The 19,111-nt window shown below is 45.9% G+C and overlaps 1 protein-coding gene and 1 long non-coding RNA gene across 3 annotated transcripts in view; one reads left to right on the top strand and one right to left on the bottom strand.

Annotated features, from left to right (window-relative positions):
- LOC119949095 overlaps positions 1-19,111 on the bottom strand; it is an 82,599-nt gene that overhangs the window by 61,029 nt on the left and 2,459 nt on the right. The window contains exons 2-3 of one of the 2 annotated variants that reach the window (XR_005457167.1): positions 5,948-6,030; positions 4,540-4,694 (exon numbers count right to left, since the gene is read on the bottom strand). This is a non-coding gene — a long non-coding RNA (uncharacterized LOC119949095). The remainder of the gene's footprint in view (positions 1-4,539; positions 4,695-5,947; positions 6,031-19,111) is intronic. The other variant, XR_005457166.1, reaches the window with a different exon arrangement.
- On the top strand, positions 86-13,538 carry NMRK2 (nicotinamide riboside kinase 2). The gene is made up of 7 exons (XM_038770566.1): positions 86-1,773; positions 3,315-3,405; positions 4,901-4,949; positions 5,131-5,302; positions 6,151-6,222; positions 12,026-12,132; positions 12,966-13,538. The coding sequence occupies exons 1-7, from the start codon at positions 1,748-1,750 to the stop codon at positions 13,049-13,051; spliced, it is 603 nt and encodes a 200-aa protein (XP_038626494.1). The 5' UTR covers positions 86-1,747; the 3' UTR covers positions 13,052-13,538.

Raw genomic sequence — 19,111 nt, 5'->3', positions numbered from 1 at the left:
CCTCATCTGTCAAATGGGGATTCCATACCTGTTTCCCCTCCCCCTCAGACTGTGAGCCCCCCGCCCCGTGGGACAGGGACTGTGCCCAACCTGATTATCTTGTATCTACCCCAACAGTTAGTTTCAGTGTTTTGTAAAGACAAGTACCATAATTCTTATTAGAGTGCGAGCGGATGGGGCTTCAACCTGGGTGGAGACAGTGGTTCACCCTTCACACTCCCATGCACACACTCATTGCTCTTTTTCCCCTCAGCAACAGGGAGAGAGACCCTCAGTCAAGCCTGCCTCTCTCCTGTCTCTGCTGACCCCAGGCTCCTTGCTCTTAGCATAAGGGACCCCTGCTGCTGTCACCACTACCAGGGTAGCTGCTTTTCGGGTTCTGATGGGGAGCGGAGGTGGGGAGGGTGGTTGTCTACATTCAGGGTGCCCCTGACCAAACTCTTCGCAGTGGCAGCTCCAGCAGCGGCAATAGCTGGACCCAGATCATTTGGGTTTTCCCCACCCTCGGCACGGTGTTGATAGCAGGAACCCCAGCTCCCAGCTCAGTGCCATACGGCCTAATTAGGGTAGATTTAGGGTGGCAAAGGTTGCAGGAGCGAGAAGGGAGTAGAAAGGAGCCCTGTAAGACCCTGGTTATGGCAAATCAGCATGGCAGGAAATAGAGTCAGGCCTGAGGGAAGGGCCCAGCATGCCGGGGTGTGGACCCAATTTGCCGCCAGTTGGGTTAGGAGGCAGAGACAGGCCAACCAGCCAAGGCCGTGGCAGTACAAGTACAAGAACAAATCCTGCCAGGAATTGGCCACGGCCGCCGGGGGTACGGCCATGCAGTTACCAAGGGATAACCTGACCCCAGGAACGTCTAGATTATTAGGCTGGGCAACTGGTCCTAATCCTTTAGGCAAATGCCCACATTTCCTCTGGGTTCATCCAACCCTGTATGTGAAATTTCGTACTCTGGGGCTGATTTTCTCTTAACTCTGAGTAAGAGTTAAGCATTTTTAAGAAAACATCCGTTCTGAAAACAATCTCTGCCCCCACCATAAAAGGAATTGTGTTTTTCCATCATCTCTCCCCTATCCAAAAATCCCAATAATACTGGACATGAAGGCAATTTCATATCAGAGCTTAGGAAGCTAGATTCCCCCTTCCCATTATGCTTCTGAGTATAAAATACCAGAAGAAGCGCTCGGGTCATAAACAAGAACTCCGGAAATGAAGGTGAGTAGATGACATTTAGAAAGTAAAGGGGAAAAAAAAAAAGTCAGCTCCAGTTTCCTTGATGACTAAATAACTCCTTTTCCTTCCTGATCCCCTCCCTAGATCTTCCAGGGAAGAAGCCAACCTGGGTGACATTCCCCTGCCCCATTACTAATTTAGGCAAAGGGGCAGAGCTGACGGGCAGTTATTAATAAACCAAAAGCCAAGCGAGGAGTTGGAAGGGGAGAGGAACAGCTGCAAATGGGCATTAATTGCTGATTGGCTGAAAAATGGTGTTACTCCACTCCCACGTGGACCAGGGAAGAAAGGGGAGGTGGGCCTGAGCATATAAATTCAAGCCTTTCATTTTCTCAATGAAGTAGCGATCGAGGGAGTATTCTAAGAGTGCTAGGAATCATTTCAGGGACCAGCTAGGGCACTAACGCTGGTTACAACTACTCCTCCCCCTCTTTTTGTTTCATTGCTTTTACTCAATTTTTATTTTGCTTTGTCAAAATCTCTTCTTTGCCTGCTGCGGAGGGATCAGAAGATGAAGTACATTATAGGCATAGGAGGGTGAGTTTTTTTCATTGGAAAAGCAGTTTCCTGCTTTCTTTTGTTGTTGCTGTTGCTATTTGGCTGCATTGTCAAAGCTCTTCAGAATTTAAAGGGTTGACTTTTCCAAGGCCAACTGTTGAAATCTTAGGACCAGGAGAAAGGGAGAAGAATCTTTGGTGGGAACTGTGTCTGGGTTGTCAGAAGTATGGTGAGGGACAAGGTGTCCCCAGGATTTGGGGAGTTTCCCTCCCACCACTTCCTCCTCCTCATCCCCTTCCCACCCTCTTTAGAAGCCATACTGTTGAGCAGTGCACTCTAGAAAAGTGTGTTTTGTGTCCATTTGCACGTGGTTGATCCTTCAAAATGGGGAGAGCTACGAACCATGTCATGGGGGTTGAGTTAAGTCCATCTGTAGCTCAGAGCAGAAGGTTTGTTCACTGCTATTTCTTCCCTTGCAATGACCAGTAGGTTATTTGCCCTACTGTTGGTCCAATGGAAAGAGCCCTGCTAGGACTAGACCTGGGTTCTAGTCCTGGTTGTTCTTGTAGGGTTCATACCAGCAGTGGTCAAGGTTTCTGACCAAAGAACCAACTAAGGCATTCCTTGAGGTGGGCAGGCCCAATGGAAATCTGGAAAAATAACTGGTCAACATGAGCTTGGTGCTACCATACAGCATCAGCACTATGCTGTGGTTTCTTGGACTGTAAATGGGTCCTGTACATTGTGAGTGTACCTCACAAGGCACTGCATTCTGTGCCCCAGTGGGAATAGGACCAGCAGGGCTGAGAGAGTATGAGTGGCACTGCACAGACCACTGGCGCTAGGATCAATTCCTTACGAGGCTTCATTCCCAACAGGAGACGCCATCAAGTGAACCCTCCAAGAATCTGATAGAGTGGGAAGCATTAACTTGATGTGGGTGTTTGATTTACATTTGAGAAGCCTAGGAGAGTAACAGAAAAGTTCTAACACTGCAGCCGCAAATGTTTAATCAATCATATTTACTGAGCATTTACTGCATGCAGAGCACTGTACTAAGCACTTGGGAGAGTACAATACAACAGAGTTGGTAGACACAGTTCCCTGCCCACAAGGAGCTTACAGTCTAAAGGGGGAGACAGACATTCAAATAAATAATCTCCTCTCTACACTGTAAACTCATTATGGGCAGGAAACATGACTGCTAATTCTGTTGTATTGTACATTCTCAAGCACTTAGTACAGTTTTCTGCACGTAGTAAGCGCTCAATAAATGCCATTGATTTACTGATGACAGGTATGTACATAGAGGTTGGGGGGGGTGAACAGTAAGTGCTTAAAGAGTGCTCTGTACACAGTAAGTACTCAATAAATATGATTGAATAAAGAGTATAGATATAAGTATATAACCCTCTAGTCATTCTACTTGTCGACCAACAAATCCGAGGCTGTTGACAAGGACTCAGACCAGTTGATTTTTTAATTCAAATGTACGGAACCTTCAGTGGGAAAGGAACGACAAAGCTTCTGTAGTCCTACGGTCTTCTTAGCAGTCTAATTTGAATGCCTTTTCTTTCTAGTATGACCAATGGGGGGAAAACCACTTTGACCAACAGACTTGCCAAAATCTTACCCAACTGCTGTGTCATCCACCAAGATGACTTTTTCAAGGTAAGGGGCTTTGGTGGTGGTGTGTCCGAAGAGACATCACAGGGCCAGATCCTCGCTGGATGTGAGTTTAGACACAATCTTTACTGTGATCTGGCAAGGTTCAGAGGTACTCCAGATGCGCGCAAGACTTCATCACAATTTGAAGTTTTGCCCCCCGCCCCAAAAGCCAAAGGGCCAGCCCTTGGATCAGTGGACAACTCCTCTGCCAAGAGGGCCAGCTCAATCCCGCTCCTGAGCCTTTTCCTTGGAACCCCAACGGGACACCACCCTAGTATAAAGGCTAATTTGAGCTCTGGAGGAGTCATGATAGGCTCTGATAAGTAGTTCTTCCTTCCCCTGAGGCTTTGGAAACACCACCAGGGCTATGGACAAGCAGCCTGGTGTCTGGAAGGAAAGACCCAGCAGAGGCCAGTGGATGAGGGAGAGGGCACGAGGAAAGCCGGACAGGAAGGGAGTGGGACTGGATGGGACCCCAGGGCTGTCTATGCCATTACTGGTGTCTCAGGACCTGGTTATAAATGATTTGCCTTGGCCAGATAGACATGCCGTAGCCTCAGAGCACGGGCTATTGGCAGCTTAATATATGTCATCCAGAAAGACTTGATGGGTCGATGTTAACAAATGAGAACTTCCAATATCTTATTCACTCCTTCTCCTCACATTAACAGGGTCTGGGAATTTCAATGCATTTGGAGAAGGGATAAGCTGGACTTGTTTTAAAAAAAAAGTACCAAATTGTGACCATTTTTCTGAGTCTTTCCTTTCCCTGGGATCCCGGCCATTAGAAAGTTCCAGGTGCCAAAAAGACAACTGTTGCTAACTCCAGATCCCTTCTTGTTCGACTACAACTCGAAAAAGATGGGAGATGAGTGACTTGTTTTAGCTTTTGCCAAAAAAAATCATTTTACTCTTGGTTCTGAAAGTCCCCTCTCAATGATGCGATGCGGAGCTCACAGCCTGGTCTCAACAACCAGGTGAATCAATCAATCAATGGTATTTATTGAGTGCCTCCTATGTGCAGAGCACTGTACTAAGCACTTGCGAGAGGACAATACAGAAGACTTGGTAAATATGTTCCCTGCCCACAGTGAGCTTACCGTCCGGAGGTGAAGTCGTAAGATGCCATTTTCTTACCTTCCGGCTTTTCTTTACTGTTCGCCTGGAAGCCACCATTACTTGCCTTGGGCAAGTGACCAAATTGCTGGGGTGCTAGGGCTCGGAGGGCTGAAATATCCACATCAAGACACCAAAGTGCATTTTTTTAAGTCTCAGTAGCTGTATACTTTCCTCTGCAAGCAAGAGAGCAAAACTAATTAGAGTCTATTAAGTGTGTAACTAAATTTCCTCCCCTCCCCACTACAAACCTCACTGATCTCCTTATGGAGTTTGAGCCCCTGAACGTTTGCTTAGTCACCTATTACAGTCATACCCAGGTTCTTTAGGTAACTGTTAATGCTGAGTTTGCAGCAATGTTTTATTGCTCACTATATTTCAGCCACAAGATCAAATAGAAGTCGGGGAAGACGGCTTTAAACAGTGGGATGGTAAGAGCGGTGTTCACTGTAGGAAGCAGTAATGTATATTTTTCTGTGTTCCTTTATAACGAACTTACAATTGTAAGCATAATGGTAAATGTATGTAACGGTGCATTACAATCTCATATTCATGCATGTTCCCGCCTCCGTGGTCATTTACTGGAATTTCTTTTCATTTTTCCGTCGGTAGCAATGGACTCCTTAGACATGGATGCGATGGTGAACACCGTCCAGGCCTGGCTCAGTAACCCAGTGAAGTTTGCCCGTTCCCATGGAGTTCCCATCCTGCCCAGCTCTAAAGAACCCATCTCTGCAGACGCTCACATCTTAATCCTGGAAGGCTTCCTGCTGTACAACTATGAGTAAATTTCTTTTTTATCGAATAACCTGGGTCCTGTGTTGGCCTGATGGTGAGGCAAGCAGTGGATTACCTGGAAAACCCTTGTTTCCTGGACAAACCACACGGAAGCACGGAATCTGAGCCCCTGGGGAGGAACCTAAATGGCATCAGTGAGCCACAAAGGGCAGCGTGACCTAGTGGAAAGAGCACGGGCCTGGCAGAGGACCTGGGTTCTAATCCTGGCTCCACCACTTGTCTGCTGTGGGACCCTGAGCAAGTCACTTCACTTCTCTGGGTCTCAGTCACCTCATCTGCAAAATGGGGATTAAGACTGGTAGCCCCATGTGGGACATGGACTGTGTCCAACCTGATTATCTTTCATCTATCCTTGTACCTGTACCGTACAGTACGTTGCCTGGCACATTGCAAATGCCTAACAAATACCATAAAAAAGAGGGAAAGAGAGATGCTCAGAACATTCAGATTGGCAGATACTAATAATTTGCATCTTATGATATTTAATGATTAGCTGGTCTCTACCTCAGTGCTTAGTACAGTGCCGGGCACACAGTAAATGCTTAACGAATACCATTAAAAAAAACAACTTCACCCAAGTGAGTGGATGGGTATTTTCAAATCTGACCCTCTGCCCAAAACATGAACCTACCTTTGTCCTTCTCATTATTCAGTAGGCCCACTGAGAGATTAACTGACTTTCTTGATGAATCCCAAAACACCATCCCGTTGTGCCTGAAGGAGAACAAATGGTTGGATGAATTTTTGACAGCGAAATGGATGTCAGGCAGAAAGGAGATGGCAGTGAGTGGTCTCCTTTCCAGATATTGACTGTTGAACTCTCCTTTCCCTTAGGCCCCTGGTGGATCTGTACAACCGACGGTATTTCCTGGAGGTCCCCTACAAGGAATGCAAAAGGAGAAGGAGGTAACTGCTGGGTTTTTGTCCTCATTTGGTCAATAAGGATTGGTTGAGCCCTGACAGGGAAGGATTAGACCGAGTCCATTCATCAAATTAGGAGACAGTGCTCCCAAGGGGACGGGTGACCATGAAACATCACTGCCCAGTGATGCCAACAAATCAGACAACCGATCAATGGCATTTATTGAGCACTTATTGTGTGCAGAGCACTAAACTAAGTGCTTGGGAGAGAACAAAATGAGAAGCAGCAAGGAGGAGTGGTTAGAGCACGGGCCTGGGAATCAGAAGGTCACGGGTTCTAATGCCGGCTCTGGCACTTGTCTGCTGGGTGGCCTTGAGCAAGTCACTTGACTTCTCTGTGCCTCAGTTCCTCATCTGTAAAATGGGGATTGAGACTTGTGAGCCCCCTATGGAACAAGGACTGTGTCCAACCCAATTTGCTTGTATCCACCCCAGCGCTTAGTATGGTGCCCGGCACATAGTAAGCAGTTAACAAATACCACAATTATTATAGTGTGGTATTATGTGTTATTATTAGTAATAATAATAATTATAAAACAACAGAGTTGATAGACATGTTCCCTGCCTACAACAAGTTTACAGTCTAAAGGAGGAGACAGACATTAATATGAATAAATAATTTACAGATATGTACAATAGTGACTGGGGCTCAGAGCTGAGATTGGATTTGCCTGCAATTTACCTAGCAAGCCTGAGGTTGACTAGTATTTCCCCAAGGCAAATCCTTCAGGATTGGTTGCTAACATTCAAGCTTCCCTTGGAGTCAGAGATACGAGACCAAAGGGAAATGGGAAAAACCTCATGTAGAGAACTGTATTTCCCAGAAGCATCTGGAAATGGGAGCCAGTCAAACAGAAGGAGGCTTTTTAAATAGCAGACCCACCACCTCTGGCTTCTTTTTGTATTCTGATCTCTGCTTTACTGCAAGTCATTTGGATCCTCACCACGGATCTGTGGCTAGGGACCTTATTTTGACACATTTGAAAGGACTCAGAGTCCCACTGTTCAGGTAGCCTGAAGGGTTTGAGCATCAGAAACAGACCTCTCTCCAGTGCAAGGCTAGTTCTAAAGAGGGGAACCCAATCTTAATCAATCAAGGGTATTTACTGAGCACTTACTGCATGCAGAGCACTGTACTAAAGGGATTCCCAACACATGACCAGTGTCTGGCCCCATAGTGAGTTGGATTAACAAAATTCCCTCAGGTGACCTCTGCCTTCTTTTCTAGAGGACTCCATTTTATCCTCTATGACCTTAACCGAACTAGTGATGTCACATCTCTTGCTTAGGGCTCTATGAGAGAAAAGCCTTCCCAGCTTAAAAAAAAAACAAACAAAAACCTCTGAACTCCATAAAGTTCTCTGGTCAGAGTCAAAAATATGATTTCTGCCAACCCAGTCCCTGTTCTCAGAGAGTTTCCACTCTGAATAGTGCCTGAGAAATGGCCAGGTCCCTAAGTCCTGCTAGTTTTCATTTGTTCTTCTTTTTTAATAATGATATTTGTTGAACACTTACTATGTGCCAGATGATGTACTAAGCACTGGAGAGGAGATAAGCTAATCAGGGTGGACACAGTCCATGTACCACATGGGGCTCACAGTCTTAACCCCATTTACAGATGAGGTGACCGAGGCACAGAGAAGTTAAATGACTTGCAGACACAGCAGACAAGTGATGGAACTAAGAGTAGAACTCAGACCCTCTGACGCCCAGGCTCTATCTACTAGGCCATGCTGCTTCTCTTCTCACTGAGTCACATCCCTCACCTCCTAAAAAGTCAACTCCTGCAACTCCAGGAAGCATTCCTTACTTAAACCCACCCTCCGACATTCATGGTCATTCCATCCCCCTCCACACTCATGCAATTTGCATTTATCTATCTCCTCTCACTGCTCACTACTGTACATGAGTCAGTATATAATAATAATAATAATTACGGTATTTGTTAAGCGCTTACTAGGTACCAAACACTGTTCTAAGCACTGGGGTAGATATAAGGTAATCAGGTTGTCCCACGTGGGGCTCATGGTCTTAATCCCCATTTTACAGATGAGGTAACTGAGGCCCAGAGAAGTTAAATGACTTACCCAAAGGCACACAGCCGATACGTGGCGGAGCCCGGATTAGAACCCACAGCCTCTGACTCCGAGGCCTTGCTCTTTCCACTAAGCCACGCTGCTTCTCATCCTTTAGTATATATCTACTGCCCCTATCTCCATTATCACACAAGATCTTCAAAGGCAAAGGAGTACATATTTTCTCACTTTGTATTTTCCCCAAACACCAGGTCCATTGCTCTGCACATAATAAACCCTAAATCGCTGCTGTTGAAGCACTGAAATAATAAATGACAAGAGGGTTGAGGGAGAGGGATGGATTGGAACCTGATGCTTGTTAATCAAGAAATGATTCCTGGGGGAAGTGGATTTTAAGGCAAGAGGAATGTAATTGGCAGACAGGGAAGTCTTTTCGGATCTGGAATGACTTGACAAGGTATGAAGGAGGGAAGGGGATGCCCAGAGAGGCTGCAAGAGGGCAGAGTTACTCCTCTCTCTCATTCAACCCACATATTCAATCCATCACTAAATCCCACCTTCGCAACATGGCTAAAATCCACCCTTTCCTCTCCATCCAAACTGTTACTACGTTAATACAATCACTCATCCTATGCTGCCTGGATTACTGCATAAACCTCCTTGCTGACTTCCCAGCCTCCTGTCTCTCCCCACTCCAGTCCATACTTCACTCGTCTGCCCAGATCATTTTTCTACAAAAATGCTCAGGACATGTCACCCCGCTCTTCAGAAAACTCCAGCGGTTACCCATTCACCTCCACATCAAACAAAAACTCCTCACCATTGGCTTTAAAGCACTCTACCACCATACCCCCTCCTACCTCACCTTGCTACTCTCCTAAAACCCAACCCGCACACTTTGCTCCTCTAACGCCAGCCTTCTCACTATGCCTCCATCTCGCCTATCTCACCGCCGACCCCTAGCCCACATCCTGCCTCTGGCCCGGAACACCCTCCCACCTCAAATCCCACAGACAATTACCCTCCTCCCCTACAAAGCCTAACAGAGGGCACATCTCCTCCAAGAGGCCTTCCCAGACTAAGCCCCTCCTTTCCTCTTCTCCTACTCCCTTCTCCATCCCCCTGACTTGCTCCCTTTGTTCTTCCCCCCTCCCAGCCCCACCACACTTATGTACATATCTGTAATTTATTCATTTGTATCGATGTCTGTCTCACCCCCTCTAGACTGTAAGCTCGTTATGGGCAGGGAATATGTCTGTTTATTGTTGCATTGTACTCTCCCAAGTGCTTAGTACAGTGCTCTGCACACAGTAAGCACTCAATAAATATGATTGAATGCATGAATGAATAAATGAGGCTACAAGTGAGAAATCTGTAGTGTGCTCTCGGTTAACCAACTAAATTCATCCAGGCTGTGGATGATGAGGCGCCGTGCCCTTCCCGCTGTTTGGGCAAGGAGAGTCATGGCACTAAGCAGAGAGTCGGTCCAACACTTTAGTTCTTGCCATAAAGTTGGAAGTTTTTTGGCTCGGCTGCCCTGCCTGAGCGGTGGACACAGTGACGGATCCGAGCCAAACAACCACGTTCTACCGCAATGGTCGGCCACCTAAGGCGTGATGCCCGGTGAAAGGCAATATTGCTTACCCATGTCTTTTGGCTTCACCTGAGATGGTGGTTTAGCCAGATAATCAAGACTACAAACTGTATTGCATCCAGAGTAAAGAAAACACAGCTGAATTATCAATCAGTGGTATCTATTGAGCGCTTACTATGTGCGGAGCACCGTACTAAGCACTTGGGAGAGTACAATACACTTGAATTAACAGACATGTTCCCTTATCTAGACTGTAATGAGCTTACAGTCTAGATAAGCAGCATGGTGTAGTGGATAGAGCTCGGTTCTGGGAGTCAGAAAGTCATGGCTTCTAATCCTGGCTCTGCCACTTGTCTGCTGGGTGACCTTGGGCAAGTCACTTCACTGGGCCTCAGTTACCTCATCTGGAAAATGGGGATTGAAACCGTGAGCCCCACATGGGACAGGGACTGTGTCCAACCTGATTTGCTTGTATCCACCCCAGTGCTTTGTCAGCGCTTAGTACAGTGCCTGGCACACAGTGAGCGCTTAACAAATATCATCATTATTATTACAGTGCCTGGCACAAAGTAAGCACTTAACAAATACCACAATTATAATAATTATTATTATGATTATCTAGAGGGGGCTTATGTCTGTGGAGTTGTTATAAAACAGTTGATTTGGACCACTTCCAAACTGGGTCTGGTGTTCTATTTATTTTATTTTGTTAGTATGTTTGGTTTTGTTCTCTGTCTCCCCCTTTTAGACTGTGAGCCCACTGTTGGGTAGAGACTGTCTCTATATGTTGCCAATTTGTACTTCCCAAGCGCTTAGTACAGTGCTCTGCACATAGTAAGCGCTCAATAAATATGATTGATGATGATGATGATGATGATGATGGAAGGAGGGCCGCTCACAGTATTGTTTTGTGAGCATCAGAGAAGCAAACAAGTTTTGTAGTAGAGAAGCAGCATGGCTCAATGGAAAGAGCCCAGGCTTTGGAGTCAGAGGTCATGGGTTCGTATCCCAGCTCCACCACAAGTCTGCTGTGTGACCTTGGGCAAGTCACTTAACTTCTCTGAGCCTCAGTTACCTCATCTGTAAAAATGGGGATTAAGACTGTGAGCCCCACTTGGGACAACTTGATCACATTGTATCCCCCCAGCGCTTAGAACAGTGCTTTGCACATAGTAAGCACTTAACAAATGCCATCATTATTATTAGTAGTAGTAGTAGTACTTCTCATTCCCACTTCCCAGCATATAGCAATTGCCCTGGGTTTCTAGATAACTCTTCCAAGCCTCTAACACTGTCTACCCACATAAGAGTAAGGCAGACCAAATAAACAGGGAAGCAGCGTGGCTCATTATTATTATCATTATTAATATCTCAACATTTTTTGTGTCACTTCAGTACTTCTGCACTCGCAATCTCGTCACACTTTTGAACATACCGATTTACTAAGTATGTCTCTTATTTATGTTATTTTATGTCTGTATCCCCCCACCACCGCAGTAGATTGTAAACTCCCTGTGATCAGGCATCGTGTCTTGACTTCTAGTGAACTCTCCCAAGAACTTACTACAGTGCTCCGCATACAGTAGGCACCCAATAAATACTACGGATCGATTAATTGATTCTGCATTGTACAGAGCCAGAAGCTGGCTTTCTATGTAATGGTTTTACTTTAAACTTGAGGACTTTGCTTCTGAGAGTTGAAACTGCTTTCTCTTGACTGGCCAAGTACAAGACCTTGTTTATGCTGGGGAAATAATCCTAGCATTTAAACCAAGTAAATGAAAATCATCTCCACAATCTAGACTGGTTACGCTCTTTAGGTGGTGGGTTTGGATGTTTCCCTCAAATAAATAATAATAATAATAATAATGGCATTTATTAAGCACTCACTATGTACAAAGCACTGTTCTAAGCGCTGGGGAGGCTACAAGGTGATCAGGTTGTCCCATGTGGGGCTCACAGTCTTAACCCCCATTTTACAGATGAGGTAACTGAGGCACAGAGAAGTTAAGTGACTTGCCCAAAGTCACACAGCTGACAATTGGAGGAGCCGGGATGCTCAAATGCTAATGAATTATTCCCTTTGGCTGCATAGACCGTGTAACTTGGGGAAGTTCACTTCGGCTAACACCCCTGTCTCTCCCTGTTTCCTTGGCAGCACCCGCCACTACCAGGTCCCAGACCCCCCAGGTCTTTTTGATGGACATGTCTGGCCTATGTATCAGAAATACAGGAAGGAAATGGAAGCGAGTGGTATTGATGTGGGTAAGTCACTTCTCATGTTATGGAAGACCCAGCTCTAAACTCAGTGACTATTTCTGAGATCAGTGTGTTATGGGCAGGGATGATAATAATAATAATAATAATAATAATGGTATTTGTTAAGCGCTTACTGTGTGCCAAGCACTGTTCTAAGCACTGGGGTAGATACAAGGTAATCAGGTTGTCCCACTTGGGGCTCACAGTCTTAATCCCCATTTTACAGATGAGGTAACTGAAGCACAGAGAAGTTAAGTGAATTGCCCAAGGTCACACAGCAGACAGGTGGCAGAGCCGGGATTAGAACCCAGGTCCTCTGACTCCCAAGCCCGTGCTCTTTCCATTAAGCCACGCTGCTCTACCAGCTGTTGTATTCTCCTAGCCCTTAGTACAGTACTCTGCACACACTACGTGCTCAATAAATACTATTGGCTGATTGACTGATTGATTAGTTACTAGAAGTATAATCTTTGTTTTGGCTCCAAACAAAGCTAAAGACCTTTGGTTAAGCCAACTCGCATTGCCTAGGAGACCATGAACACTGGTGAGCCTGAGAAAAGCCTTCTAGAGATCATCTGGGCCCTGCCCCAACCTTCGGATAGGATTAACGGCCCTCAACCCACCCAAATGGACGTCTGTTTGTCTTATCCTAAAATTTCCCAGGATTTTCTTATTGTTCAACTGTGGTTACCTTTTGGCCCAAGAGGCCTTTCCTTTGAACAGAGCTGATTTGTTTGGGACCAATACATTCATTTCAGGAGGATCCTTGAATGTAGCCCACCTGAATCCCCAAATGACGGTAAAGCCATTCTTAGTCCCCTTTCATTTTTTTTTTTCAGTATACCTAGATGGAATGAAGTCAAGAGACGAACTTTTCAATCAAGTATTAGAAGACATTCAAAACAAAGTCTTAAATTGTTTCTAGGTAATTATTCATTAAAGAAGGGTCGGGGAATGTTTCCACCCATTCTCCAGAATTTGCCTCACCCCAACCTAAGTAGTATTGCTAAGATATTGAGGTCAACTTTGGCCGATGGGGTTGGGTTGTACAATACAATCTCAAACCTAACTCACATTATCTCATTTGAGAAGGATGTATATAATCCATAAGTAACAGTGATATATTTACATCATCATCCTCCATCGGATGTTGCTAGGGTCTTTCCAATGTATTCTATTTAAAATGCTTTTCATTATGTAACCATTAGCATATCCATTCAAAAAAAGACAAATCTGTTTTTTGTTTTTCTCTATCGGTGTGTTTGATGTTAGTGTAGATTTTTTTTTTACAGCCTATGTTCAACCAGCTGGCTTTTTCCAGAGCACAATGCTCCTTGAGTATTTCAGAAGCTGGCTTTTGATTTATTTACTGGCTCTTCCTGTACTGCCTCGCATTAAATAAAACAAAATAAATCAACATGAGTATTGTTTTTGCTCTTTCTCTAGTACTTTCTGTCCTAGGCTCTGCCCTTTCTCTTAGCACTTGCTTGTGAGAAGGAAGAAAGAGGGAAGTTGGAGGAGGCAATGAAGACTCTCCGTTGCTAGAATGCTTAAATTTAATTTCCTACCCTGCACTTTTAAGACAAATCTTTGTGTTTTAGTATTAAGAGATCAGAACACTTCATCTTGGCTTCTGAATAAACCAGTGCATGTAGAAATAAAACCACCTCTGAACTCTTCTGGTTTAAAGGGTAGGGAAACAATAGAGTATTTCTATGGCCTTTAGTGTACCACAGAGGACTTAGCATACCTCAGACCATGGACTTTTTGAGTTCAGGTGAAACCAACCTCACACAAAACCTGTCAGCCTTTTCTCACATTCACTCGTAGGACTGAAAGGGTCCTCCAAAGGTCAACTAGTCGAATCCCTGTGGCTCCAAGCAGGACAGCACCAAAACCATCCCAAAGGGTGAGTCCCTCTCCGTCTTCCAGGGACACTCCACAACCTCCCCCTTAGACAGTCCCTCTTTCCCTGTCCTTGGAAGCTGGCTGCTCCCCATTACTCATACACAATCCTTTTATTTGCTTGGAAATTCATTCAATTGCATTTATTCATTCATTCAATCATATTTATTAAGCACTTACTGTGTGCAGAGCACTGTACTATGCGCTTGGAAAGTATGATTATAGATATGTTCATATATACACACAAGTGCTGTGGGGTGGGGAGGGGGGTAGAGCAAAGGGAGCAGGTTGGGGTGCTGGGTGGGGGGAGCTGAGGAGGGCTTAAGTCATATCCCACCTCGATTACCGCATCGGCCTCCTCGCTGACCTCCCTGCCTCCAAACTCTCCCCATTCCTGTCTGCCTGGGTCATATTTCTAAAAAAAAATTTAGTTCATGTCTCCCCACTCTTCAAAAACCTCCAGTGGTTGCCCATTCATTTCTGCATCAGTCAGAAACTCCTCCCCATCATCTTTAAAGCAGTCAATCAGCTCTCTTCCTCCTACCTAACCTCAATCATCTCCCACTACAACACAGCCCACATGCTTCACTCCCCCTCTAACACCAACCTACTTACTGTACCTCCAGCTCATCTCTCTCACCGCCAACCCCCGGCGAAATCTTTCCTTTTCATATCCGTCAGCAGAACAAGCTTCTACTTCTGTAGCCTCCTGAAAAGACTCATAATCATATTAAACCTCATTTATTTAGTATTGTGATTTTAAACTTGGATTACGACTCCTATTTTTTTTATGCTCTGATGAATTGCTTAGTGATATCTTTCATTACTAAGAAGCGACGTGGCCTAGTGGAAAGAGCCCAAGCCTGGGAGTCTCCTCCAGTTGTCTGCAGTGTGATCTTGGGCAAGCCATTTAACTTCTCTGTGCCTCAGCTACAACATTTGTAAAATGAGGATTAAGACTGTGAGCCCTCCATGGGACATGGACTATGTCCAACCTGATTATCTTGTATCTACCCCAACAGTTAGTATAGTGCCTGGCACATATTCCTCTTCTGGAAGTTCTGAAATGGATCCAAATTTATAACACGCCAGTTTATGGGAAAACATTCCTTGCAACTCAGTCATTCATGATAAAACCTCATTTTCAACCACATTTCATTTTCAGTTGTATTTATCAGCCCACACACCTATTTTAGTAGCATGTCCTCTCCCAGGAAGTTCAAAACAAATGAGACAAGGATTCTCTATCTCCCACTTGGCCTCAGTCTGCTTTTGGCTTTCACCCTCCACGGGGAATATAAAGGTAAGCTTCGAAATGTAAATACAAAGATAATGATGAAGATAAGGCCCTAGACTGTAAGCTCCTTGTGTTCAGGGAATGTGTCTACCAACTCTGTTATATTCTACTCCCCAAGCGCTTAGTACAGTGCTCTGCACACAGTAGGCACTCAATAAATCAGACTGATAGATAATCAAGAAAGAGTCTTTCTTACCAACAAAATGAGCAAACCTTAAAATAACCTCTAGTCGACACTGAGCCCGTTGTTGGGTAGGGACCGTCTCTATATGTTGCCGACTTGTACTTCCCAAGCGCTTAGTACAGTGCTCTGCACACAGTAAGCGCTCAATAAATACGATTGAATGAATGAATGAATGAGCTAGAGCAACGTGTAAAGTTGTGGTGACCCCATATGGCCATATAGGGAACTGCAGCTATTTGCTTCTATTCTCTACCAATCAATCAATCCTATTTATTGAGCGCTTACTGTGTGCAGAGCACTGTACTAAGCGCTTGGGAAGTACAAGCTGGCAACATATAGAGACAGTCCCTACCCAACAGTGGACTCGCAGTCTCGAGAGTGGGCTCCAGCAGTAATAGTGATGATGGCATTTGTTAAGTGCTTACTACGTGCCAAGCACTGTTCGAAGCACTGGGAGAAATACAAGGTAATCAGGTTATCCCACGTGGGGCTCATAGTCTTAATCCCCATTTTACAGATGAGGTAACTGAAGCATAGAGAAGTGAATTGCCCAAGGTCACACAGCAGACAGGTGGCGGAGGCGGGATTAGAACCCACGACCTCTGACCCCCAAGCCCGTGCTCTTTCCACTGAGCCACGCTGCTTCTCTAATAGTAATAATTATTATTGCAGTCTTTGTTAAGCGCTTATCATGTGCCAAGCACGGCACTATGCCCCGGGGTGGAGACAAGAAAATGGGTCGTGGGTTCGAATTCCGCTCTGCCACTTGTCTGCTGCGCGACTTTGGGCAAATCACTTAACTTCTCTGTGCCTGTTACCTCATCTGGAAAATGGAGATTAAGACTGTGAGCCCCACGTGGGACAACCTAATCACCTTGTATCCCCCCAGAGCTTAGAACAGTGCTTCGCACATAGTAAGCGCTTAATAAATACCATCATCATTATTATTAAGAAAATCAGATCTGATACAGGCCCTGTCTCACATGGAACTCACAGTCTAAGTAGGAGAATAGACAGGTCCCACTCTCCCCAACTCAGAGCAGGGCGCTGCCCTTCCCTGCCTCATGCTGCTTGGGTGCAGGGCCGGGGGTGGGCTTCCTGGGGCTGAGAGATGCCCACCTGCCCAAAGACCCCTGTCTCTCTCCTTCCTCCTGCCACCACCCCACTTTAAAGATCTGCGCCATCTGAAAGAGTCACTAGGCTGGGTGGGGATTCCCCTGAGCAAGAGAGCAGAAACTCCCTCCCTGGGCAAAATGGAGCAAAGTTTCTCCAGTCCAAAGGGCGCAGGTTGGGCAGTCTGTGTACAGTGTCTCTGATCCCACCCAGGGCTTGTTTGGCAGGCCCTGAAGCCCCCAGGGGTCCGGGGCCCTGGCCATTTGGGGGTCGACTCCAAGGTAGGCTGTCTGCTGCAGTTTTAAGAAAGGTTGCAACAGGCAGTGAAGTGAAGGGTAGAGAAGTTCAACAGGTGTCCCCATCCCTTGCCCCGAGGCCCTGGTCAGTGATTTAAAATAACTTGCCCACCTCCCTGCTCCCTCCCCATATTCGAGACCCATGCTTGGTTCCCCAGGCTACAGATCCCTGGTGTCATGGGAGTGGGCAATCAATCAATCGTATTTATTGAGCGCTTACTGTGTGCAGAGCACTGTACTAAGCGCTTGGGAAGTACAGACTTGAGTGTGAGCAAATGAACCTCTTCGGGACATGATTCCATCAATCAGTGGTTTTTATTAAGCACTTACTGTGTGCCAAGCACTGTACCAAGCTCTTGGGAGAGGACAAATTAATAGAATTGGTAGCTATGTATGTATTTATTTATTTATTTTACTTGTACATAGCTATTCTATTTATTTTATTTTGTTAGTATGTTTGGCTTTGTTCTCTGTCTCCCCCTTTTAGACTGTGAGCCCACTGTTGGGTAGGGACTGTCTCTATATGTTGCCAATTTGTACTTCCCAAGCGCTTAGTACAGTGCTCTGCACATAGTAAGCGCTCAATAAATACGATTGATGATGATGATATGTACCCTGCCCATAAGAAACTTACAGTCAAGAGGGTGAGATTCCCCATTGTTTCAAATGAATCCTTGTCTCAAGGATTGTGTAAGGAGACAATGAAAAATTAGGTGTGAGCGTACTTTCAAAGAAGAGGGCTTTGTATTTCTTGGTCATATACAAGAAAGCCAAACCTGGCCATAGATTATTTTGATAGTAAAGGGGGAGGGCAATTCAGACAACCTGGTTTGCTTCCAGGGAGATCTTTCTATGAATTTGTTGGAGTCCCCAGAAGAGCACAGTATTGTATCTAGCATCTATGAGAACGAGAGAAAGAGAGAGGAGCAGAGAGAAAGAGAGAGAGCACATGAGAAGCAGCGTGGCCTGGTGGATAGAACACAGGCCGGGAGTCAGAGGAACTGCATTCCAATCCTGGCTCCACCACTATCTGCTGTGTGACCTTAGACAAACCATTTCCCTTCTCTGTGCCTCAGTTATCTCATCTGTAAAATGGGTATTAAGACTGTGAGCCCCATGTAGGACAGGGGCTGTGTCCAGCCCGATGACCTCGTGTCTACCCCAGCACTTAGTACAGTCCCTGGCACATAGTAAGTGCTTAACAAACACCATTTAAAACAATGTGTCTAAAAGCTGGGACCTGATGGCATTTCATGTGTTTCCGGTATTAAACGGGGTCAGATAAAGAGATTAGTTTCTTTATCTTAAAAGTTGGGAACTAGGGCCCCTCAGCTCACTAGGTAACTTCATCCACGATGACCTGCAAATGAGCATTTTGAGCCAGGATTCCTGGCTGACTCCAGAGGGTGGTTGAGAGCAACGGATTTAGGGCAAGGTCACTCCTGACTGAACCCCAGCCCAGCTTCCCAGGTCCCGAGATAACTCCTCCTGTGGCCGTCAGCTGCTCTGTTCTCTCTGACCTGTTCAAAAGCCTGATACCTTCTCCACCAGCAGAAGGGTAGAGGGGTTGAGGACTATAATTAGGGCCAGCCCTGCATGCTTGTAGGGTCATGATGAAACCAACACTCCCTCAGTCAACTCCTGTAAATGGGCACTGGGCTGGCTCCACATCCTACGGAGAGCAAGGGCAGGGGGAGGGGATAAGGCTGTCTGCTTTGCTCCATCAACACTCACACGCGTGTGGGCGTGCGTGCACGCAAACACATACACACACACACACAGGTGCTCTCCTGCCCATCAAGCTTGGAGCTCAGGGTCAACACATCCCTCACTGGGATGGGGCTCAACTTCTCTAGGGACGCCACCTGCTCCTCATCATCTGCTCCACTGGGAAGGGGGAGTAAAGGCTAGAGGCATGCCTGAATCAATCAATCATATTTATTGAGCGCTTACTGGGTGCAGAGCACTGTACTAAGTGCTGAAGAGGCTTGAGAAACGCTGCCCACCCACCACCTCCCAGATCCCCCCCGGGGCTCTTCACCAGGCCCGGGGCACAACAGTCGGATGATGGAGAAGCCCACTTGGCCACTCTTCTCTCTGCCCCTGTTTAGACTTCAGCAGGAGGGATGGAGGCTGTTCTAGGGCCTCCTGGCAGAAGTGGAGGAATCACGGTTAGACCCGATCCCTGAA

Source organism: Tachyglossus aculeatus, chromosome X2, assembly GCF_015852505.1.
Source record: "Tachyglossus aculeatus isolate mTacAcu1 chromosome X2, mTacAcu1.pri, whole genome shotgun sequence".
NCBI classification, from domain to species: Eukaryota; Metazoa; Chordata; class Mammalia; order Monotremata; family Tachyglossidae; genus Tachyglossus; species Tachyglossus aculeatus.
The sequence above is the reverse complement of the archived record's forward strand: the minus strand, read 5'-3'. Positions and strand labels throughout refer to the sequence as shown.

Bases quoted from the DNA above. Each gene is read 5' to 3' on its own strand.
- NMRK2 (XM_038770566.1), top strand. From the start codon at position 1,748: ATGAAGTACATTATAGGCATAGGAGG. The intron at 3,406-4,900 runs GTAAGGGGCTTT...ACTATATTTCAG, and splicing joins ACCAAGATGACTTTTTCAAG to CCACAAGATCAAATAGAAGT. The intron at 6,223-12,025 runs GTAACTGCTGGG...TTTCCTTGGCAG, and splicing joins GAATGCAAAAGGAGAAGGAG to CACCCGCCACTACCAGGTCC.